Source organism: Rhinolophus sinicus, linkage group LG02, assembly GCF_036562045.2.
Source record: "Rhinolophus sinicus isolate RSC01 linkage group LG02, ASM3656204v1, whole genome shotgun sequence".
In the NCBI taxonomy this organism is placed as follows: Eukaryota; Metazoa; Chordata; class Mammalia; order Chiroptera; family Rhinolophidae; genus Rhinolophus; species Rhinolophus sinicus.
In genome coordinates, this window is record NC_133752.1 from 134173343 (window position 1) to 134198039 (window position 24697).

The 24697-nt window shown below is 37.4% G+C and overlaps 1 protein-coding gene across 1 annotated transcript in view; it reads left to right on the forward strand.

Moving 5' to 3' along the window:
* The first annotated feature begins 1892 nt into the window (after positions 1–1892).
* Positions 1893–24697, forward strand: part of TSPAN8 (tetraspanin 8) — a 28545-nt gene continuing 5740 nt past the window's right edge. Inside the window, exons 1-6 of the mRNA XM_019748927.2 lie at positions 1893–2211; positions 11621–11683; positions 17280–17417; positions 18834–18908; positions 19011–19118; positions 23161–23295. Coding sequence (XP_019604486.2) covers positions 2152–2211; positions 11621–11683; positions 17280–17417; positions 18834–18908; positions 19011–19118; positions 23161–23295 — 579 coding nt within the window. The 5' untranslated portion in view covers positions 1893–2151. The remainder of the gene's footprint in view (positions 2212–11620; positions 11684–17279; positions 17418–18833; positions 18909–19010; positions 19119–23160; positions 23296–24697) is intronic.

Sequence of the window (24697 nt, forward strand, 5' to 3'; positions counted from 1 at the left end):
AAGAAAAAGACAATTTTAGAGTACTGAGAGAAATTTCTAGAGTACCAAGTCAAACTGGAGGAGCAAGAAACTGGCAGGGAAACTAATTATGATACTATTGAAATGGCTCACATAAGAGATGACAAAAGGCTGAATAATGACAGTGGGAAAAGAATGAGATAGAGGAAACAGATTTGAAGGAAATTTAGAAGCTCAGTAAATGGTGGAAGTGATTCGATATGAGAAAAGAAAGAAGGAGGAATATAAATGATTCTGCAGTATTTAGCTTGGGCAACTAAATGTGTGCTTATCACACTTACTGGGATAGGAATTTAGAGGAGTGAACTGTTTCATGTAGATTTTTAATTGGACCGTGGAGTCTATTACATAGAGTAATTTTCCTGTAAAATGATACCATTGATTTTTGTGTTTCGGAGCTCAATAATGGTTTAACTAAAGACTATATTCTTTTTAAGGAGATTCAACATCTACAAAAAAAAAAAAAATCTATTACAAATTAAAATTTGGTAGATGTTCAATATATGCTGTCAACAAAGCAGCATTTTAATTTATATGTTTCTTTTGATTTTACCTCTTAAATAATGATCAATCATTTCTAAGACTATAAATCCATTTAGTATTCATTCAGTCAAAAAAATCTCTCTTCTTTTAGCTATGAATAATCTGTATCCACTGATATTTCAATAGACATTTATAAAATGATTTCCTTTTTCTAGGAGGAAACAGCACAGATACCAATTTTAGTGATTATTTAAATATTAATCATTATATTTTATCTAATCCTAAATTTGGCCTTAATACTAAATGTTATTACTGCTAATACATTAAAAGTATATTATGTTTATAGTCAAGGAGTGGGATTGTTTCAAAATTAGAAAAATAATCTTTTAACTATTCAAATTTTTTAAAAGTCCATGCTTGATTATCGAACAGAATTATAAAGGATTTTAAAGTATTAATCTTTCCAAAAACCTTTTGAAGGATAGGGTTCTTTTATTTTAGGGAAAAAGAACTTTCTTTTAGAGGCAGGATGTGGAGACTAGCATGACCCAAATTGTTTACACAAAAGCAGTCCACACCTCCTTAATTAGGTCAAAGAATTTTGCCTTTACCTGCAACAGCTGCCTTCTATTAGCACTAGAAACAAATTGTACAATCTATGGTCACTGAACTATGACCACCTCCTCATTTGATTTTTTTTGTCCAAGAGACCAGGAATCCAGAAATTGAGTTGGTGGTGAGGAGCTTTGCTAGACATAACTTACAAGAGAAAGGGAAGAAGAGAGTCCGCCTTAAAAACAAACTGAACTATCAAAATGACTTCACATTATAAAATGAACACAATCACAGCAGTCAGAGAGTGACTCCTAAGAATTTTTTCCCTTTACATAATAAAGAAATAAAGATAAAAACTGAATGGGCTTATGATAAGCAGGGCAGCCTCTCCCTCCCCACTTCCGCCAACCACGCTGCACTTAAGGCAGCTCCATGAAATTGTTTGGAAATAGATTTGGAAGTTTTGGAAGGCAGGTACCTGTAATGGTTGTTCCCACTGTTCTGGAGTTCAGGATAAAAGGGTGCTTGTCTAAGCCTTCAGATTTGGCAGATTTCTAACTGCATTTTATTGCACCTGAGAGAAATTTTGCATTCTTGAGAAAATGCAATGCAAAAATGAGTTGAGACACAATGTGCCTTTTTCTCAGAGCAAAAGGATCTTATTTGGGTAGAGTCAAAATAGAGGGCAGGCAAGTCAGACTGTGGTTTCTGAAATCTAACAACCTAGTATCGTTGTGCCATTCTCTCCCTGGTTCAGGGCCACTCCCTTAACTTGATATCTGTTTACTTTAGAGGAAGCAGTTTTTGCGAAAGGATCATAAATATCCTGGCGGCATGCCCCAGCAGCCATGACTAGCAAAAGAACACACTCCCTTAGAGATAGCCCTTATGATATTTAAATGTGTGGGTTAATTTTTTATCCACTTTAATAACTAGATTATTCCCCCACAAACGCACTTCTCTGCTTTCTATTTCTGCTCTGAAGCCGTGGGCACAGAAATCTCTACAGGCAAATTACTTCAGAGCACATTGCAGGACAATCCTATAAGCAACAGTTAAATTCACCGGCATCTGGATTCCTGATCCTTTTGCGACATGGCAGGTGTGAATGGCTGTATAAAATATTCTATGTTTATCTTCAACTTCTTGTTCTGGGTAAGTGTTTTTCTTTTAATTATCAATTTTATGCAAGAAAGGGGATCTTGATATAAATATCATAAACGAGAACAGACTCTGCACTAAAGAAATAGGAGGAGGAGGAAAATGCCTTTGTCCATTTACTTGTTTGGATTTGTTTGTTCTTTCTTTGGTTATTTCAGTAATTGAAAAGAGCCAATGACTCAAAAAAGTGCACTTCAGGATCTGTGAGGATAAACATTTTATAAATGTTTTGATACTGTTGCAAAAACAATCACAGAGGAAAAATATCCCTTTACTAAAGGACAATTATTCTAAGTTGTATGTCATGCAGGCCTTCCTAGTTTAAGGACCCTGTGGGAAAAAGCTGATCTGATTCCATCCGGATGGAGTCCAAGCCCCCGAATCCCAGAATTTACATCTGGGTTTAAAACAGGTGCATGGTGGGGTGTCAGAGGATAAAGACATGAGAAGAGAATTATTTTCAGAGACCTAAAGAAGAAACAATGGGTCATATAAAAAACTTGAGAGGGAAACAATAAAATTATTTAATCATGAAAGATTAAATTAAACCACCAGGTCTGTATCAGCAATTTAAAATTAGGATTTTGATGTGTCATCATCCCACCTTCTAATCGACAGAGTTTGTGTTTTAGCAAGTTCTTATGGTTCCCTTAAAGTCTTTTGATACAAGGTATAGCAAATAAATTGATAAATAGAATCTATCATTGGAAAGTGGGAAAATTACATATGGAAACGCAATAAGGTAAAGGGCAGGCCAGGATGGTAGAAAACTGATGTTATCATTTTTAGTATATATGGTACAATTATAGATTGTTCAAAAGTAAATCAGTAGAAATAGCTGAAAATACTTAAATGAAAAATGCATTTTGTATATTGATTTAAGAACTGGCTTATGCAATATAAGCAGGAGAGAGTTCTGGTTTTGTTTTTTACCTGGTTACCTTTAGTAAATAGGCAGCTGATATCTAAATGTTCGTAAATTTCTGTTGTATTGAATTAATGATGTACCTAATTAAATGTAACTACAATAATACAGTCTTATTGTATAGAATGACTTCCCATTCAATGTCAGCGGCCCTAATGAATACAGATGATATGTTGGTGAAGTGAGTATATAAATAATTAAAATAAAGAAGGTCCGGCCTTCGTACTTTCTCTTTTTGTCCAGAAAAATGGGCTGTCTTTGCAAATATATTAAATGAAGCTCATGAATATGTGCCAGTTGTTTAAGTTAGTCCTGATAAATTTCTTCCCTGAAATATTTAAAATTGGTTAAACCTTGAGAGTAGAATATAAACAATGAAATGCCTGTGTACTTTGGTTGGTTTTGTTTTCAGCTTTTTACTATGAATGTTTTTATTTGAACATTCACAAAATAGGACAGGGTCATCTACCCCAACATCCAGCCCCAACAGCCATGAAACCATGGCCAAACTTTCCCTGTCCAGACTCTTATCCCTTTCCCACCCCATATTATTTTGAAGCAAAGCCCAGATATATTGTTTCATCTGTAAATATTTTAGTGTTTGTAAATATTTATCTAAAAGATAAATAATACTTTTTAAAATGTCACCACATTGTCAATATCACACTCAAAATTTAACAAGAATTTCACAATCAATTATCAAATATCCATCCAGAGTTCAAATTTCCAATCACCTTATAAATATTCCTATTTGAATTAGAATCCAAATAAAGTCTGCACATTGTGCTTGGTTGATGTATCTTTTATGTCAATTTTCATCTTTAGGTTATCCCTCCATCTTTATCTCTTTTTTTTCTCCCTTGAAATTTTATGTACTGGGTACGTTGTCTTATCACAATTTCCACCATCTGAATTTTGCTATTTACATACCCACAGTGTAGTTCCTCTGTCTTCTGTGTTTTATCTAATTTTCTAGTCTAATCAGGCAGCTTGACAAGATTCAGGTTATTACTTTTGGCAGATACAACTACTTTATAAGTGATGCTGTGTTCTTTCATCAGGAGGTATATAACATCTGACCAAGTCACGTTTTATGATGTTGGGAGCCACTGATGCTCAAGAACCTAAATCCTTCGTTCATTGAGAGTTTCAAATTGGTGATACTCCATTTCTATTAGTTTTCCTTTATTTATTAACTAGAATTCTTTCCGTAAGGAGAAATTGATCACTTACTGATTGGTTACCATTGGTATCTAGTTTTTATTTTAAACGGCAACAGACGTTCCTTAACTCTTTACCTAAGAGATTTCAAAATGATGAGTTAATTTTCTGGTATCATGCAACAGTGATAGCAAGTATTCCTGTAAGTATCCTATGAAATAATAAATTTAAATGCTGTCACAGTTCTCATCCTCATTGATGTGTAATTTATTCCATCTTTGGCCTGTGGGAGCATCTTCAAGTTGGCTCCTGTGTTCTTTTGACATGATCCTAAGAACTTTGATAACTTCTTCGCTATTTGGTATGACGAGATGTTCCAGACTCTCTTCCCTATTTCCTGCCCCAGACCTGAAGTCACGTATTTCTCCAAGATGTCCTGATGTCTGTTTTTAAAGAACCGTAACCATTGTCTTTTTATGACACAGAATATATATGGCCAATTTAAACAACCCAAAATTTGAATATGCGAATGAATGCATGACTCCTATTTTAACAACTTGTCCCAACGTACCCAAACCTGTAGCAATCTTCATTATTAAATTATGAAACAGTTAAAATATATCTCTGTTGTAAAAATAGAGCATACAAAGTGAATACATGAAAGGTCAGTGTTTCATTAAATAGCTAACCAGAAATTTGGAATACATCAGAATTTTAAACAAAATGATAAAGACAGCCTAACAAAGGGGTATGTTATGGGTCCAGGATTATATATGTAAGAGTAGAGTTCAAGGTGAGTTGTAGAGATCTGTACCATCCTGTACCTAGACGCTGTTATTGCTTTCCTAGGGAACTCTGATTGTTTAATGGTTACCATTATTTCTTTGTTTTTCTGACAATGAAGATAAAGCCTTTCTGATACTGTAGATTTCAGTTAAATATTTCTAACTTCCCTGGAGTAGAGGCCTTATTCTTAACATAAATTTTCTAGTGGGATCTATAACCTCTATATGAGCATCTTGAAATAGAGTCTTTGGGTGAAAGCAGCAGTTAAAAAGACCAATGATAACTTCTCAGCCAACTGGTAACATCTTTTTATTGAAAATCTAGACTGCAGAAGGAGTCTCTGAGGTTAGGGAACCATTCTTACTTCTACTCTCCCTTTACCCCTGACCCAGAGTTCTCCGTTGGAATTTTACAGTCCTTCATAGGAAATTAGCAATTTGTCACATCCTTAATGTTTACTTAAGCAAAATTTTAACAGTCCCACTGATGTGGTTTTCTTGTAGATATCCATGGCCTTATGTTTTCAAATGCATTCTTTCTGGTGTAACTTGCAAAACTAAGCCTTTGCAAAGTAGGGCCAGATGTGGAAATATCTCTAAGATAGGCATATGGTCATTTAAACTAAACATACCAGTTTCTTTTGTGAGAGAACTTGAGATATGCCACATAAATATGCAGTGATTTCCATTTGTTAGAATTAGTAATTGAAGAAAAACATGTGAAAGCGAAAATCACTTCTAATCACTGATGCTAGAGTTTGATGCAAGTTAGAGTGAACGGGAGGTACTGTAAATAATAAATTATAGTTACAAAACCTATTTTTTTGAGTTTTGTGTCAAAACAGATGAACTGCCCACATTTTCTTATGCTCCTCTCAGATAAGTCAGGCTTCGGAGTACTGTAGATGCTTGGGTTGTCTTAGGAGTCTGGGTAAGCGTGGAATAGGGGGCCTTTAGCCAATGGATGCGTGGAACCATTGCCAGAGGAGGAGAGCTATGGAGAGGCCAACTTTTTATGAAGGAAAGCAGAGTGAAGGAACATTACCAATCGCAAATGAGGTGAGGTGAGAAAGAGGTCCAAGATGTAAAGCCAAATGCATCAGCAAGTGAAAGAAGCCAATGCAAAAAGTGGTTTGAAGAGAGCAGAAGGAAGACAGAATTTGGAGAGTGTCCAGGAACGAGCATTTTGATGTTCATCAGGGTATTTTATGTGGTGCCTAGGTCTTTACATTAGCTGTCCTGAGAGCAATTAAGAGTTTAGACAGAGCAGACATAACTAAGAGATAGGGGTACATTAAAAAATAGGGCACAGTCTCATTTCATTCTGTCAGTTGATGAAATCTCTCAAGATGATGTCCTGACATGGCTGAAATGTATGAACTTTGTAAATACAGCAATTGCCCTCCACTAGGCAATCAGGGTGGAACTATAACAATGACAAAAGGTGTTGGAGCCCAGGGGTTGAGACCTCAGGCTGACCCTGCAGTTCCTCCCTCATTAGCTGTGTGACCTTGGGGAAATTAGTTAACCTGTCTACTTTAGTGTTCCTTAGCTGTAAAATGGGAATGAATAGTAGTGGTATCTCCCCGATGGAGTTGTGAATTATTTAAGAAATTATTAAAAAATGTGGGCAGTTCATCCTTAATATTATTTAATTTAATAAAGAACTCAGAGTAATGCTAAATAACTGTTTAAGAAACAGGCATTTCAGCCAACATTATACAAGCATTTCTATGAGACAATATGAAATTACTATGCATAGCGATGAATAAATTCCAAGGATGGATTTTGAAACAGAGGAGGAAATAAGATGGTAAGGATTAAAAGGTGGAACTTCTTCTATCACTACTGAAGGGAATGGAAAGAAATTATATTTTGTAAACAGACATTCAAATCCTGAACTCACTCCATATGGCTTTGTGGCCTGGAACAGTTTCCTTGACTTTTCTGTGCTCCCTTCTCTGCATTTGTTGAAATGAGCATGATCCTTTTACCTAGCAGGATTAATTGTGAAGATTCACTAAGGTACTTTATGAAAGCCTATAACCAAGGCTTGACATACGAGGTCAGACAATTAGGTTCCTGAACTCATCCTAGAAAAAGTGCTTCATACTTCATTACTGAATATCTCTACAGTCACCTTCGAAGTACTCCCCTTGGGAAGCTATGCACCAACGCCAGTGCCTAGTTCACCCTTCAAAGCAATTTTGGAACTTTTTTTCTGGAATGGCCATCAGAGCTGTCATTGTATTACCCTTGATGTCCTGGATGTCATCAAAATGTCTTCCTTTCAATATTTCCTTTATCTTCAGGTAAAGAAAGAAGTCATTGGGGGCCAGGTTAGGTGAGTAGGGAGGGTGTTCCAATACAGTTATTTGTTAACTGGCTAAAAACTCCCTCACAGACAGTGCGGTGTGAGCTGGTGCATTGTTGTGATGCAAAAGCCATGGATTGTTGGTGAAAAGTTCAGGTCGTCTAACTTTTTCATGCAGCCTTTTCAGCACTTCCAAATAGTAAACTTTGTTAACTGTTTGTCCAGTTGGTACAAATTCATAATGAATAATCCCTCTGATATCAAAAAAGGTTAGCAACATCGTTACAACAAAGTTTGTGAACCTAATTGTCAGAGCTCTTGCAATAATTGTTCACTTAATGCTATTTTTCCCAGATGCCAACAGTCCTATTGCTTTTTAATTTTAAAGTATTGGAATCTGGTGTGATAGTATTTTATACATAATGGGCTTTTAAACCTTAAATATAACTTTAGCCATACTCTGACCCTTCTCTGTCCTCATGGGTCAAGAAATCTGTGGGGCTGGAGGATGTGCTCACCCTGGGCCTGGCCTCCACTTTAGGTATCTGGGTCCAGAAATTTCCCTGCCCAAATGGCCCCACACCTGTTTCCAGGGTCTGCATGAGACTCTCCAGGAGCAATCTAGGGAAGCTATTTGCCAGGAATAGGAGCAGGGTAAACAACTGGCTTGCAGGCTGAGGTTGTTCATACCCGTTCTGTTATGTCCCTCAGAGTTCAAGACAGAACCGGAAGTGAGGGATGGAGGCCAGGGCGGGCTCTCCCTTGGCCGGATTCTGAAAATTCTAAATCGAACTATGTCCTCCAGGTCATGAAGTGGGCACATTTGTCAAGCTAGGAAGCTGGAACGTATTTTATATAACTTCTCAATATAGAGATCTGTGGTCTGTGGTCTATTATTTGTATTCTTGCCCCAGGCCCTGCAAATGTATGTACAGGTCTGCAGGTGTTACTTTATGGCGGTTGAACTTTGGAAACAAAGTGATAAAAATGTGACTCAGAAACATTAGGATTCTAATCAAATGCTGAGCATTCGTCTCTCTCTTTACGTATTTTGAAGTTATGTGAATTTTAGTGATTTTATACTTTAGCACAAAAAATGTAACCCGAAGCACATTTGTCTAAGCCTTATTCATGTCAAAAGGAAAAGTGGTAGATTTCTTTCCCTTAAATTTAGAGCTATTTAAAATTAGAATTTGCAGCAGTTGTACTGGGTGCTTGGCTTACTTAGCAGGTTTAGAAGGTACACACGGATGCAACCATAGGGACAATTGACTGTGTACTTAACATGCATTAATACAATCAATATCATTCATGTTGGGAAGATAGAAAAGCCAAAAACCTTCATTTTGCTGAAGATAGGAAAACCATAATAGCAGAGCCTACTAAGAATTGGAGTGTTTCATTTGCTCCACTGGTTTAGAGCATCAGAAAATCAGATACTGTGTGAAGGCTAGGAGGCCCTCTCAGTAAATCACAGCTGTATTAGGCCCATGCCTGTAGAGAGAATGCACAGCAACCTTCCCTCCAGTAGGAGATGTGAGAATTAACATTATCCACGTTGTTAGAGAGTGAGACAAAGCCTCCACCCTACTCTCAATTAATAAGAAATCAGAATAGGTCTCATCTTATTAAAGATGAATAAGGGGAAAACCCCTGCATAAGTCTTAATAAAAAAACACTGTTGAAGAACAAGTGAGAGGGAATGTCACCCTGAAGCCTTAGATAACAAGCACACACCCCTGAAAGAAACACTCCAGCATCCTGAGAAAAGTATCAGGAAATTGGTATCCACAATGCAATGCCAGAAAATAACCCCCCATGAAATGGTGGCTGGAGGCCATAAAAGAAGATAAAATTAACTGGAAAACCGTAGGATGAGATGAAAAGGGAAATGGATAAAATAAGGAAGTACTTCAAGCAAACTCGAAAGACAATGATAGAATTAAAATCCACTCCAGAAACCATGTTACATGGAGACAGTGATAAAAATCCCAAATTGAGAAACTCTCCCAAAGGAAAATAAAAAAGAGATAAATGATGTGAAAGAAGATGATGGAACAGAGACTGGAAATCAAAACAATTTGTATTCCTGAAGAAGAGGACAAAATAAATGGAACAAAAACAATGATCAAATTAATATGAAAAAATTCTCACAAGCAATGATTTCACAGTCTGCATTATCTTACCACAGTGCAATTAAACGGGACTTTTAATACGTATTTAATAAAAGAGGAAACTTGAAAACTAACAACAGCAGTACTGTCGGAAAATGTAAGGGCTGTCAAGATCCTTGCCCCTGTGCTCATGGCCTCTAGTGATCTGGGGTTATTGTAGAAACAAATCTTCTAGTTATCCATTTGCATGTTTTCTTATTCTTTTGTAACCTCTCTGGAGCAGCATAGGAAGGTTTCCCTTAAATTTACCTAAAGAGTGTCTATTTTGGACCAATAATGATATAGCTCATAGTACATTCTTCCTCCCAGCATAACACTCTGCACTTTCTTCCGTTTTCAACACTCTTCAAAAATACTTTGGTAAACACCCAAATCAAAGGATAGAATTGAGAGGGAGTAAGGTTTATTGAAGGACACTAGTTGTATATCAGAGAAGAGGACAAATCAGCTTGTTCTACACCATTTATTTGTGTCCTGGATGGTGCTTCCCATTTTCTTCCTGCCCTTTCTTAGTCTGCTTGGGCTGCATAACAAAATACCGTAAACTTGGTGGGTTAAACAACAGAAATTTATTTTCTCACAGTTCTGGAGGCTGGAAGTCCCAGATTAAGGCACCAGCTAATTTGGTTTCTGGTGAGTCCTCTCTTTCTGGCTTGCTAACGGCTGCCTGTTTGCTGTGCCCTCACCTGGCCTTTCCTCCTTGCGTGTGTCCATAGTAAAAGACAGCTCTCTAGCTCTTCCTCTTGTTATAAGGTCACCAGTCATATCGGAGTACGATCCCTTCCTCATGATCTCATTTAACTTTGATTACCTCCTAAAAGCCCTACCGCAAAATAAAATAAAGGAACACTTCCAGTAAACCAGAAGCACAATGATAGAATTAAAATCCACTCTAGAAATCACATTACATGGAGACAGGATGATTTCTGAGATCTTTGAGTGAACACAGATCCTCTGGTTCCTTAGCTCCTCCTGGGACTCCTCATTCCTTAACAAAGCCCTTGACTCTGCTTCCACGGCACACTTAATGAGAAACCATTAAAAATGAACCTGATGTTTTGGGATTCTAGACAGATGGCTCAACCATGTATGAAAGCAGTGATGCTCCAAGGTCACTGGGCGTTGGAAGACTCGGGCATTTCTCTGTCAGAGCACCATAAGGCCAGAATAGTCTAGAAAGTCCTCCCAGGCCTGCTGGGTTTGGTATGTTATCAAACTTGTTCTCAACATCTCTATCTAATACTAGATCGTTGATTTTTTTTTTTTTTTTTTTGAGGCCACAACATATATATCGTTAAAGAAAAAAATTGTAAAAGACAAGGGTTTTACTTACATGAAAGTAAAATGTGTTTCACATTTTATGTGTTGGCGTTGGTCCAAATGAAATAATCTGGTAAAGTCATTAAAGGAATTTAAGACTTTAAGTACTGTTCCTCATTGTTCCTCTTCTCTGGGTAAGCTTTACTACCTAAAAGAGCTTATTTTAAAAGAGCTTATTTGGGTATAAAAAGTGTTATAAACCCTCGTTGCTTAACTGCAAATTTTGTCAAATATTCTACTTTTCCCCTAACTTTCCCAACTTGTTGCTTCTTGAATCTTGAAGGAATGTTTGGTAATTAGTAGTTATTCCCTTTCTTTTGGTCTGATCAGCTTCTCAGAGACAAACCCAGGGGCCTGATAAGGATATTTTGTCTTTAAACTGTTGTGACTTATCTTTTGTATGTTAAAATCTAGCAAAAACACAGATTTAGAATTGAAACATGGAAAATCCTCTTTCCCCTCCCCCGTGCTGGAGATAACTTCTTGTCCTACACCTATGAATACACTGGATGGGAAACAGATTATTCTTATCGAATTTGCCAATTACAGTGGAACATTTTAGCAGTTATCTGCAGATGAATATACCTCATGTATATCTCTTAGGTTGTAATGGTGTGATTAATGATAAACCATTGTAACCAGATGGCTAAAGGTATGTGGAATTAGAGTTGCAGTTTATCTAAATTGTACTTCATATATATATTTGTATTTTTTTCCCCTGCAGCTTTGTGGTATCTTGATCCTGGCAGTAGCAATTTGGATACGCGTAAGCAAAGATGATCAACAGGTAAGTAAATAAATACAAATTTCTCCGCGCCTAGAGTAGTTTTGTTTCTCTTCTAATGATCAAAGCAATGACAGTGATGATGATGATGATGATGATGATGATGATGATTTTTATAGCATTTTCCTTAACTGCCTCATGTAATCATTTGCATATGTGATTTTATAATTTAATTCAGTTTAATCAAAATTATCTACTATGTGCCTGACACTGTGCTAGGCAGGAATCAATCCTTCTGGAGAATGGAGAAGGTGTTATTCCAAAACTAGGATGATTGCAATGGAAGTGGAGGCAGGTGGGGGCCAAAGTGGAGATTAGAACCTCCTTTGTTATTTGCTAAAGGCAAGTCGTAAGTGTAGCTGGAGGATGTAGACCAGCTTTCCTTCCCACCAAGAAAAATTTTTGTAGTGTAAGGTGTTGACAGTAATTTGGCTCCTCCCAAGGTGGGATGGTGCTCCAAAAGGAAAGAAGATGAGAAGTTCTCTTGGAGAAGAAGAATTTGAATCTGTGTTTTAAAGGCAACAAAGTACAAAGATAGTTGGTAATTGCCTATGTCAACTGGAAATGAGGGTAACACCTTATAACAGTAAGAGGCCGGTCACACTTGGATTAGCATCACCCCCTTACCCTCACCACACACCCTGCCATGCCCTGTGGCAAAGCTCTTCCCCAGATTTCCACAGGTCTGGGGGAAGTTTACTTCATATAGTGAATTCTGGCTCCAGTCTTTGGATCCCACATGTGCTGTTTCTGTTCCATGCCAGTGGTGCAACTGTGGACAAAGTATGTGTGTGGGAAAATGGGTGAAGGTCTGGGGGAGTTGTTCTATTAGTTTTACCCAACATGCCTGTCACCATTTCCTGGTTTCCCTGCTTCCATTCTTCTCTCTCCCTTCTTCTCAGGGGCACTCCATCTTTCAAATTATTATTCTTAGCACATGCAAGGCAGTTTTCTTGGTCTGTTGTTGCGGCTCTTGCCACTACTCAGGATCACATCTTCTACTGCTGGGGCCTCTTCAAAGTAGTTTCCCCAAAAGTTTCCCTCTCTAAGAGGAATGCCTCAATAATTATTAAGTTGGCAATTAAGGTCATGCCAACTTATTATATAAAATTATTGGTGTAAGTTATGTAAAATGAAGGTATAAAATTATTATACCATGGTGCAGCTAAATGCCTTTGGACGTAGCCTAGTTGAAAGAAAGATTAAAAGCAAATTACCATTTGTTGTGATTCCTTTCCTAAAATGGGTCACCTCCTTCCCTGCTTCTCTCCTTCCCTCTCTTTTCCTTTAAAATTTGCTTTCTGTCATTAGAGAACCCAGAGAATCACAGTGGGAATTAGTTGCTTGCTCATTCTGTGTCTCATCATGTTGAAGAAATTGTGTGGGGGGACAGGTGTGGCCACTGGTTGATAACATCCTAGTCCATCAGGATTTCATTTATTGTTTTATATCTGATAAATGTGACTGTGACTTCCTGATGGCCTTGGACTCTGGAATTACAGCCTGTTAAGGGTGTTTGACGATGTACAGGATCTCTGTTATCTGGAAACTGATGTCTGACTTTGGGAGTCAAGTTAAGCACCGAGATTAACAGCCACCTAGTTAGAGGGTGCTTTGACCTTTTTAAGATGTGTGTGCAGCCTGTGTTGTATTTCATTATTTTATTTTATTTATTTTATTATTTTATTTTATTTTATTTCTCTTTGATATGAGAACATTTTATTTTCCCCCAGTGCTTCTGGTAAACAAATTTTGTGTTTAGTCTGTTAAAAAATTACACAGACTGAATGTATTAAAGGAACACTGTTGTCCTTGAGCGTGTGTTTCTCCACATCTGGGCATAGGAATGAATGACTAGAGCTAGACAGCATCTTCAGTTCTGTTTTGACCATTGAGCTCTGTCAGCCTCTAACCCTGAACAAAAGTCGGTATCTGCCAGGCCAACATTAATCAGCTGGACTTCTGTGAATTGGCTTGATTTCTATTTTACCTGAAGTCAGTGACAAAGATTCCAGACTGTGCAAAGAACTGAATTTTACTGGTGGGAAACAGAGGTAGCAATTTTAGAAGGAGAAACATGCCATTAACACAGACAAGAACGGTGTCAGGGAGGTTTTTGTGCCTCACTCTTTGTACTGACGTGTCTCCTGGTGAGGCAAAGCCCATGGACAGCTATCTCGTGGATCTTGTCCCATGAGATCCCTTAGAATCCAAAGAGGATCTTGAGCCCTTTTCTTCCAGGTTCCACCATTCCTTTTCCTTTAGAAATTCTCCCCTTGTCCTAAGAGATACTCAGACACTGTTCATCCAGACAGCTTTTAACACTGCTCTCCCTCTCCTGGAGCAAACCCCTGAACTCAGATTTCTACGTCTTCCTGAATAAGAATAGCCACTTGTTGGGCTGAACTTGGAACACTGTTTCTCAGGCAGCCAGCATACTGCTTTCTGGCCAGTCTTTGGCCATAGGTCACCTGCCCAGATCAGGCTATAGAAGTGTTCCATTACCTGCTGAATAACTGCTGGCTGCATCCTCCAGGTCTCCCTTGCAGATGTTTGACCTATTATTTCTCTGTCTGGGCTATCTAAGCAAAGTTCTGATAACTCAGTGACGCTTCAACCCTCTCCGATGCCTTAGGGTTTGCCTGCACTGGCCACACATTCTAGTAAAGTAGTATTTGATGGTGAGTGGGTAGAGTGGGTTTCCTAAAGCTGTTTTTTGTGTTTTTGTTTTTTTGTCATTTTCTGTTTTGACTCAGAGGCCATACCTGTATATTAACAAAACTGATTTCTTAGCGCCAATCTTAAGCAAACAAACCACAATCAAACACGAAACCTGAAAAAGAAACAAAAATGTCTTTAGGACATATGTAAATAGAAAGGTTTCCAAATATGTAAATTGAAACATTATCTGTAAGCATAGACTCTTAGAGACAAAGGAGGCCTTAGATATCACAGAGGCTGACCCAATTCTCTTTGTAAATGGGAAACTGGGGCCCAGCAGGGTTAGTTGACTGTTCCAGGGTTAGAAACCTAGTTATATACTAGGACCGGACTGGAATATAGATTTTTGTGTTAATGTTTTGACAACTTTCCCACATTCCTTCCTACTGATTGTTGAATAAAAGTTTCCTCTAGGCTATGAGATGGTTTAAAAAGAAATCTTTTAAAATGTAAAGACATTCATAGTAGTGTTTTGTTTTGTTTTATTTCCTGTTAAGGGAGCTGACCTACCTGCTGTTAGAAGATTCTAGGAGGCAGAGTCTCTGAATTAGTCTAAGAATCAGTTGCTCTACCTAGAAATAGCCCAGTAGATAGAAGTAATAAAAGAAAGATGGATATATATATATATATATATATATACACACACATACATATATATGTGTATATATATATACACATATTATGTGTGTGTATATGTATGTGTGTGTATATGCATGTGTGTGTGTAAATATATGTGTGTATATATATATATATATATATATATATATATATATATGGTCACTCCTGTATAACACAGGCACAAAAATTCACTTTTTCATCATGATTTACTTCTGGAGATTTTAGAGGACAAATGGTAGACTGAGGCTACCTGTTATGAAGGTGATGAAGAAGCGCATGTGTGTCGGGAAGAAGAATTGAATTATGGAAGTTGGTAGCCCAACTCACCACATAGGGCCCTAGGGTTTTGCCTGAATATCCCACTACTTAACAGTCAGGCAAAATAAAGAGTTTCTGAAAGACTCTACAGACTATACCTTTGGGGAACAAGGAGATAGAATCGATAATATCAGACACAAGAAAATTTTTTTTTCTTAGTTTAAATTTTTTGTTTTGGCAAATGTATAGACCTGTGAAGTTACTATTATAATCAATATAAAAAGCATTTTATTAACCCATAAAAGTTCCCTCATATCCCTTTGTAGTCAGTTCCTCTTTTCCTTTTCACTCAGCTCAAAATCAAGAGCTGTTCTGATTTTATCGTCATAGCTTAGATTTACCTATTCTTGAGTGTCATATAAATGGAATCGTACAGTAATCCCTATTTTGAATACGGTTTATTTAGCTCAACATAATGTTTTTGATATTCATTCATATTATTGGGTCTATCAGTAGTTTGAGGAACTTGGGCTTTATAATTTAATTAATTTAATTGCTATAAAAACGCATGCTTTACTATGCTACTCTTATGTATAAAACACAAAATATGCAAACCAAAGAGGATGTCATGGGTGAAAGCAGCTGTTCCTTCTTTTTTTTAACATCTTTTTTTTTTTTTTTTAACATTTTTAAAATTAGTTTCAGGTGCACAGAACAATGTAATAATTAGACATTAATCATTTATATCCCTCACACAGTGATAAGCCCTCTCCCCCCATCCACTACCCCTCTGACATCGCACAGAGCCATTACATTTCCACTGTCTCTATTCCTAATACTGTACTCCGCTTCTTGTAACCGCTTCTTGTATATAGATAAAATTGCAGTTGACACTCATTATTGTTCAGCTTCAGCTTCAGGTGTACAGTGCAGTGATCAGGCATCTACATCATCCCTGAGGTGGTCTCCCTAATGAGATAAGTGTCCATCGGATACCCTACAAAATCTTTACAACATTATTGATTACATTCCCAAAATTGACTTTCGTATCCCCGTGGCAATCTTGTGGTTACCGATTGTACTTTCTAATCCCCTCACCTTCCCCCTTATCCCCACCCCCCCATCTAGCAACCCTCAGTTTTTCCTCTATGTCTCTGAGACTGTTTCTGATTAGTTCATTCATTTATTCTTTTCTTTAGATTTCACATATAAGTGAGATCAGATGGCATTTGTCTTTCTCTGTCTGACTTACTTCACTTAACATAATGTTCTCTAGGTCCATCCTTATTGTTTCAAATGGCAGGGTTTCATTCTTCTTTATGGCTGCGTAATACTCCATTGTATAAATGTACCACAGTTTCTTGATCCAGTCATCTACCAATGGGCATTTTGGTTGTTTCCATATCTTGGCTATTGTGTATACTGCTGCAATAAACATAGGGGTGCATAATTTTTTTTTAATTAGTTTTGGATTTCTCCAGATAGATACCTAGGAGTGGAATTGCTGGATCATAAGGTAATTCCATTTTCAGATTTTTGAGATACCGCCATACTGTTTTCCATAGTGGCTGCACCAATTTGCAATCCCAACAGTACACAGGGGTTCCCTTTTCTAAACATCCTTGCCAGCACTTGTTTGTTGATTTATTGATGATAGCCATTTTGACTGGGGTGAGGTGGTATCTCATTTGTGGTTTTTATACACTCTGCTGTTCCTTCTAAATTTAAACTAACTGGTGTTTTAAAAGCCTATTGCATTGCTTCCATCCAATATCCAATATATCAGCTTAGAAAAATATAAAGTTGGAAACATTATTCAGACAAGTAACACCTCAATAGAATGTAAGCTCTTTGAGGGCAGGGATTTTTCCCCTCAGTATAGATCACTGAAATATCTCAAGGCCCAAGAACAGGGCCTGACACATAGTAGGTACCCAGTGGATTTTTGGAATAAAAAAACATCAAGGAGAGGAAATTTCTGATTTCTCTTTTTTATTTTCAGATTTTCACCAATGGGGATTCCGGCGTTAACCCCTATATTGCTGTGAATATCTTGATTGCTGTGGGTGCTACCATCATGATTCTGGGTTTCCTGGGGTGCTGTGGTGCTGTGAAAGAGAGCCGCTGCATGCTTCTTTTGGTGAGTGCTCCAGACAAATCCCAACCTTCACACTTCTGAGGATTATCTCCCATCCCTGATGTCTGTCAAAAGGACTTGCCAAGATTGATGGAACTCCAACACTAACTTCTGTTTAGAGGGTTTGATTGTGGTGGCTAATATGTTTAGGTTAAAGGACATCCCGAGAGAAGACAAATTTAGTCTTCATTTGTTCATTATTATTGAGTACCTGCTACGTGCCAGATACTGTGTTAAATGATGCACGGACATTAAGGTAATTAGAACCCATTAGGGAAGATGGACAAGTAAAAAATTAGCTACAATGGGAGTGGCCCAAGAAGAAAAGGGCAAGGTTATAGGAGGGAACTTTCAAAGCAGAAGCCAGAAGTGAATATGGTATTTGTACAGGTGAGGTTGTAATGAGCTTTCTGGGGGGGGGCGGGGGGGGGTAACAAACTGGCCTTTTGTGCGGACTGCAAAGCCTTGGGTATTGCTAGAGAGTGGCAGAGGCTATTTTCGGTAAATGATGGGAGATGAGTCTGAATGTGGACTGTGGCAAAATCATATTCCATGCTAAAATAATTGTAAGATAGTGAGATAATCATGTCTGTCACTTAGAAAGCTTCAAGAAGGATGGATTGGTTTAGGATAACCCACAGACTTCACTTTTAAAATACACAGTAGAAAATAATAAATGGATATAGAAAAAATATTAGAAAAATCATCAAATATCGATTAGATATAAATCTGACTTAAGAGTTTACCAGAGCTCCTCTAAACTTGTGTCTCTCATAAAATAAGTATTGTGTCAGTCCTGAAAAAACATTTTTTAATTGTTTATTATGAGGGAAGGTAGAGAAAGAGATTTAATGAGACTCCATAACATCCATAGTGGTTGATTTTTTTATTTAATAAGGCCTCATTTGCAATTTGAGGAATTTAATTACACGAGGAGCTTGTTTTTAAAAATAATTAATTTGTGGGCTGTATTCTCCAAATTTATGATTCAACAGATCTGAGGCAGGTTTCAGGACATTTATAACAAGGCCCAGGTGATTTTGATAGTGGTAGAAACATTTTGTAGTCAGTTCTGAAGTTTGTTTGGAACTTTGTGTTTGATGAAGAATGAGGAGAAAGATAATATTCAAATAATTTTATCTAAGTTTTAAAACTTTCCCCCATTTGACATCATACTGATGCCTACAATTTCATGAATAAATTTTCATTTTAACCACTTTCTATGGTCAATATTTGGAGCAAATGTTTCTGAGTAGTAATGGTCCCAAAATTTGCTTCTTCAGGCAAAAGGTGGACTGAATAAAGGGTGGGTCAAACTGTAATATGACCCAGACTGCAGAAGGAAGGACCATGTCAAAACGTCCCGATATGTTATTGAATGAACTGGGAATAATATACATGCCTTTTCCTTTTTTTCAGTTTTTCATAGGCTTGCTTTTGATCCTGATCGTGCAGGTGGCAGCAGGTATCCTAGGAGCTTCTTTCAAACCTGAGGTGTGTACAAATATGATATTTGATACTTTTGGAAAAGTCTGAAAAATCAAAATACTACCTTGTGGCTTGAATAATTTAACAATATTTTTTTTAAATTTTCAGTTTGAACAAATTATGAATACGACTCTTCATGAAAACGTAGATCTCTTGAGCGGAACCGATGAAAATGCAAAATCATTCCAGACAGCCCTGTCTAAATTTCAAGGAGAGGTAATTAGAATTCGTAGGGTATTTGGGGAGTTGGACATAATTCTTCTGGGTTTACTTAATTTTTAGCAGGCAGATTCCTTACAGATTAAAAAAAAATTCTCCATTTTGCAGATTTTGACTGATGATTTTGTCACCGTGCATTCAGAAAAATCCACGAATATTTCTACTTTTCCCTCAGCATCTTGTGAAGTTCTAAAGCAGTTTAGAATGACAGAGATTAAGAAGATATGTTTTATGACAGATTAAGCCTCGTTTGGGCCAAATCAATAATTGTTTGAATGTTTACCATTTAGAAAGATAGTACGTTTGGGGTGTTTGGAGAGTATCCCTCTCTCTCACTCCATGCCACCCTCCTCATAAAAATAATTATAGCTATCATTTATTACTACTTACTATGCACCAGGCTTTACCTTGAATAGCTCATTTAATTCTCACAACAACACTGTGAAGTGGATACTATAATTATCCTCGTTATTCCTATTTGACAGATGTGGAGATTAGGTCTGGGAGAGGTCTGTCAGCTGACAAGTGATGGGGTTGGAATTTGAACCCAGGTCTGACTAGTTAATTCTCTTTAATCAATACACTAACCCCCTCTCCCCCCAATTTGTAGTTAGTTTGCTTATTTATTTATTTATTTATTTATTTAGGCTGCTTTGCTATGTTTAGAGTAAAGTCACAACTTGGGCAAGCATGGAAGGTATTCTACTATCTGGCTCCTACCTAATATTTTAATTTTATGAAACACTGCTTCATAATGAAAACACTAGTCCAGCTAGGTCTGTCTACCCAGGATCCCTGCCTTTCTGCCTTTGCGTCATTCCCCATCTTTGGATGCTTACTACTTTTCTCTTTCTTTCCAAATACTACATGTACTTTAAAGCTTGACTGAAATAATATTACTTACTCTGTTAAAATCCTTCCAACCATACCTTTACTCGTGATTCTCATCATATTAACTACATGTAGCATTCATTTCACATATGTCGTAGAAACTCCCAGAATCTTAGAGGAGAACTGGATTTTACAGAACATGACCCTAACTTCTCATTGACTGAAATATTTTATGCTTATGTTCATCCACCCGCCAATTAAATATTGAAGAGCTGACAGCTTACCAATTTTTGCCCATCCTACCCCATCCCACTTATATCCAAGTCTGATGATTAGTGTGTTCTTTCTTAATTTGAAACAAAAACTGCCTCCCTAGAATTTACATCTTTTAGTCCTAGTTCTTCCTTCTGGAGTTTCAGAGGAAAAAGAAAATCTACAGAGGGGTCTATGCACTGCAACCTTTTCTTTGAAAATGGCTATCGTGTGACTTCTAAAAGCTTTGCTGTTCAATTTCAAACATCCTTCCTTGAGCTATTTATCAGATGATATTTTTCCAAAGCATTCCCCAGTTCCCATTTGGATAGACGTCAACTTGTAAAAATTCTGCCTGAAGTATCATCTCCAAGAGCCAAAACCTGATATGAGTCAGTCCCTGCTTAAGTTTCTCTGTGTTGTGCTTTTCCTAGTTCCCCTGTAGCTGCATCCCTTGACCCTCGCCCCTCTGGATCATTCCCACTCTAAATCCTGGATTCATCCAGGTTTAAAGCAGGAAGAATTTAGGCAACTCAGTTCCTTCTCTGGGTGGGACTGAGCATCCTTGGTTCTCCCTGGTAATTGTCCTGGAACAAAAGGTACTATAGGTAACCACTGGGTCTCTGGGTTGTGTCCTGAGTCACACTTGCTGCACATTGCCCCTGGTATCCAAGCTCTCAGTGCCAACAGTGGGGATCTAAATGTTCTGTTTGTTGTAGCACAATTCTGAATTGTTTTCATTCTTATACACTAATCCTGTGCCTGAAGCTCCTTGTGTTCACAGGACCCCTTAGTTCATTCCATTGTACAGTCTAAGCTTTTTTCTCTTATCCACCAAGATTCACTCCCTTTCTTCCTCCCTCCCTCCCTCCCTCCCTCCTCCCTCCCTCCCTCCTCCCTCCTCCCTCCCTCCCTCCCTCCCTCCCTCCCTCCCTCCCTCCTTTCCTCCTTTCCTTCCTTCCTTCCTTCCTTCCATCCATCCATCTGTAATGCTTCTTTGGAAAAACATCCTAACTCAAACTCTGGCTGGTTGATCTGGGGCCCACCACACATGGACAGAAGGTATAGATATTAAGTGGCTTTTGCTTTGGATTTCAGGGAATTCCCATACAAATTCTCTGCTAACATAATAATGGAATGTGCCCCTCTTGGATTCTTGATGATGACTGTTTGTCAGAGGTTATTGTCTCATTCCCTGCGTAGTGCCTTGTTCGTCCATCTGTTATAACTCTTTCAACAAGTCCTGACTGACTTCTTCCCCAACTGCTCCCACATCTGATTTGGTGACCAGATATCACGCCAAGTTTAGCCTTTCCATAATAACTCCTACTCTGTCTTCTGTGTGTAAGCCTATATGCCTCCCTAAGGAATCCTGAGGTATCTTGTATTACAAATATAGACGATTATGTGACTGCACATAGTGGGACTTGTATTCCTTTTGGTCGGGAATATCTGTATCAATTAATACTATTCAAGATTATTTACTCAGAAAGAGTGAGCGATTAGTCATGTCTACCATGAGAACAGGAGAGGAGCGCATTTCAAGATTGCCTTCTTTGCTAATATTGATTGACCTTGGGACCAACTGAAATCTCCGGCTTTTTGTCGTATGAATGCCCATGGAGTCATATATTTGTGCAATTAAGTCTTTGAGCCAAAGTGCATCAGGTAAACTTGTTAGTTTAAGTCCATGGTTTGAACCATCTTTGGAGCTCAATTCTGTTCTCCAATGTATTAATCATCACTCCCAGCACTAATCAGCTACAGAGTTGAAAAGATACTTTCAGTATCTTTATCTAAATCATTGCTGTCAATGTTGAACAGATCATGTGCAGTGAGAACATAATGGAAATAACCACAAAGCAAAAACAACAATAATAGTTAACACATATTGAGTGCTTTCTGTAAGCCAGCCATTGGGCTAAGCACTTCATATCTTCACATAGATTTTCTCATTATTATCTTTACAACAAATCTACAAATTAATACTATTACTAGCAACTATTATTATCTGTATTTTACAGATGAAGAGGCTGTGGCACAGAGAGGTTTAAGTAACATGGGCTATGTGGTCACCCAGCCAGTAAGTGAAAGTTCTTCCAATATCCTGGCATTACAATACATCTGAGCCTGGAAAACCACCCAGTCTGGGTTTCATTTGCTTCAGCAATTTTTGTCTACCTCTCTCCATGAAGAGTTTTTTCCCTAATGGAGCAAACAGGACAAGATGAAGAATAATTACTTCTCTCTTTTATCTAATAATATGTACACTGACTGAGTCACTGGGCTTATCACTTCCTTCTTTTTGTTCCCCAAACATGACCACAAATTCCCATAGTGTTTCCCCATGTTTCGGTTTGTTCTGGGCCTTAATCTTTCTGACATATTCGAAGAGTTTCGTCTCTCATTTGTACCCCTTTCCCTCTTGTACAGATGTCCATGTAAAATTTAATCTGATGAGAGGCACGCTGAGCATTTTCTTTGGCCTTGAAGAGGCCTCTTACCCCTCCCCTCCTAGCTTCCAAAAGTGATCAAAGATCATGAGATGGAAATTTCATTTTTAAAACCTCTCATTTCCTTTGAGCAAAAGTTCTTTAAAGAGATCTTGACTCTCTCAGGGCCTCTTGGGAAGCTTCTTTCCAAAAATCTAGGGTATGTAAATCTGATGTTGCCTCTTTTTGTCTTGAAAAACTGGAAGGTGAGTTTTTTATCTTCTTTCCAAGTTCTTCAAACTTTTACATCTGCAACTCATTTTTCCTTGCTTAATATTAAGACCCAAAAGGAAAATTCTGTCATTTTTCCTTCTACATTCAGAGATGTAGGTGAGGTAACTTACACAATATTTTAGTATAAGAAACATCTTAATAATGGTTTCAGAAGAATATGATTCAATGTATTTGACAGTGTTTTTATCTTCTTTAGTGACTGCTTTTTGTATGTCTTTTTCATCAAACAGTTTAAATGCTGTGGTTTGGTCAATGGAGCTGCTGACTGGGGTAATAATTTTCAAAACAATTACAAGACGTGTGAATGTACAGATATGCCAGATTCTTCTTGTGTAGTTTATGAAGGCAAGAGTGTTTACAAACAGGTAAGAACAAATCAAATTTGGCACAGTACGTCATTCTGTCAATTTTTTTCACAATGCCAGTCTTTACAAAAAATTAAATTGCAATTAATGGGAATCATGATATAAAAGTCCTAGGAATTTCCCAAATAAAAAAGAAATCTTTATTTAAAGATAAAAATGGATATAAAGAAGATGAAAGTATTTCATTTCTTCTGTGAGTCTGGCATCATTTAAATTCAACTCTAATAGATCAGAGGAACATTCTACTGCAAGGAGAGGCAAAGTACAAACTAACAGATAAAGGTTTATTTTGTCCTCTCTTTGGTGATTTTAATCATTATTCTCTATTTCTTCTATTTTAACATAAGTTCTAGAACTCTACACTTTCACTTTAATTTTAAAATTAAATCTTTCTTTTCCTAATGTTCCTTTTCTCAAGTAATTGTACTGGTATAAGGAAAGGACTTGGCCTGTTTGGGGTTTCAGCTCTGGATGTTAAGTGTACTTACTAATTCGTCCAATTATTACTCCAATTTAAAAGTTGCCCCAGATATTTAAAGTCAATTGAAAAATCTGGGTTTATCTTTTATGTGTTGGTAGATGTCATATTTATGTCACTTGTGGATGGCAATTTGTGAATGTCATATTTCTTATTGCTGAATTCATCAGATACTTACTGACCACCTCCTATGTGCCAGGCCTTCTACCAGCCGCAGGAGATCCATTCCTGAACAGGGCACAGTGTCTGCTCTCAGGGAAGAGAGAAAGATAATTAGGCAACTTCAACGCAATGAACTATTGATATTTCTTGGATAGGGGCAGGCACAACGTGTTATGGGACCCCCATCTAACTTAGTCTTCGGGGTTCAAAGTATGGCTTCCTAGAGGGCATGATATCTGTCTCTAACCATAGAGCTTTATATAATTTGTTTCTTTGGCCTGGAAGGAATGTGTATAAAAATGACAATTGATATTAATATTTCATTTATTTTGTTATTTGTTAGTGCCCCTACTATGTGTCCTACAGACCCTTGCTAGAATCAGACATGCTTCTGGATCCTCTAGGGGATTATAGTCTAGTTGGGAGAAAGATATATAACAGCTATTATAATTATGAATTAATTTCTGTAACACCTGAAGATTATTTTCAATCTAGCATTGGTTTAGTAATGACTACTAAGGTTAATTTTATATTAGGAAATAGAAAGTATCTCAGGAGAAATTTCTCTCCTGCAGACTATCATATCCCTAATGATTTTACTAATCATCAAAATTAAGGAGACTATGCTGAAGGGGAATTGCCGTTACTAGTATTTAAAGTAACACATGCAGGAGACATTATCTATCAGACTACATGTCTTTTTATTTTCCAAGTAATATCAGTAAAAATATTTTATTCTTACTTTTTGTATTCCTTCCTGCT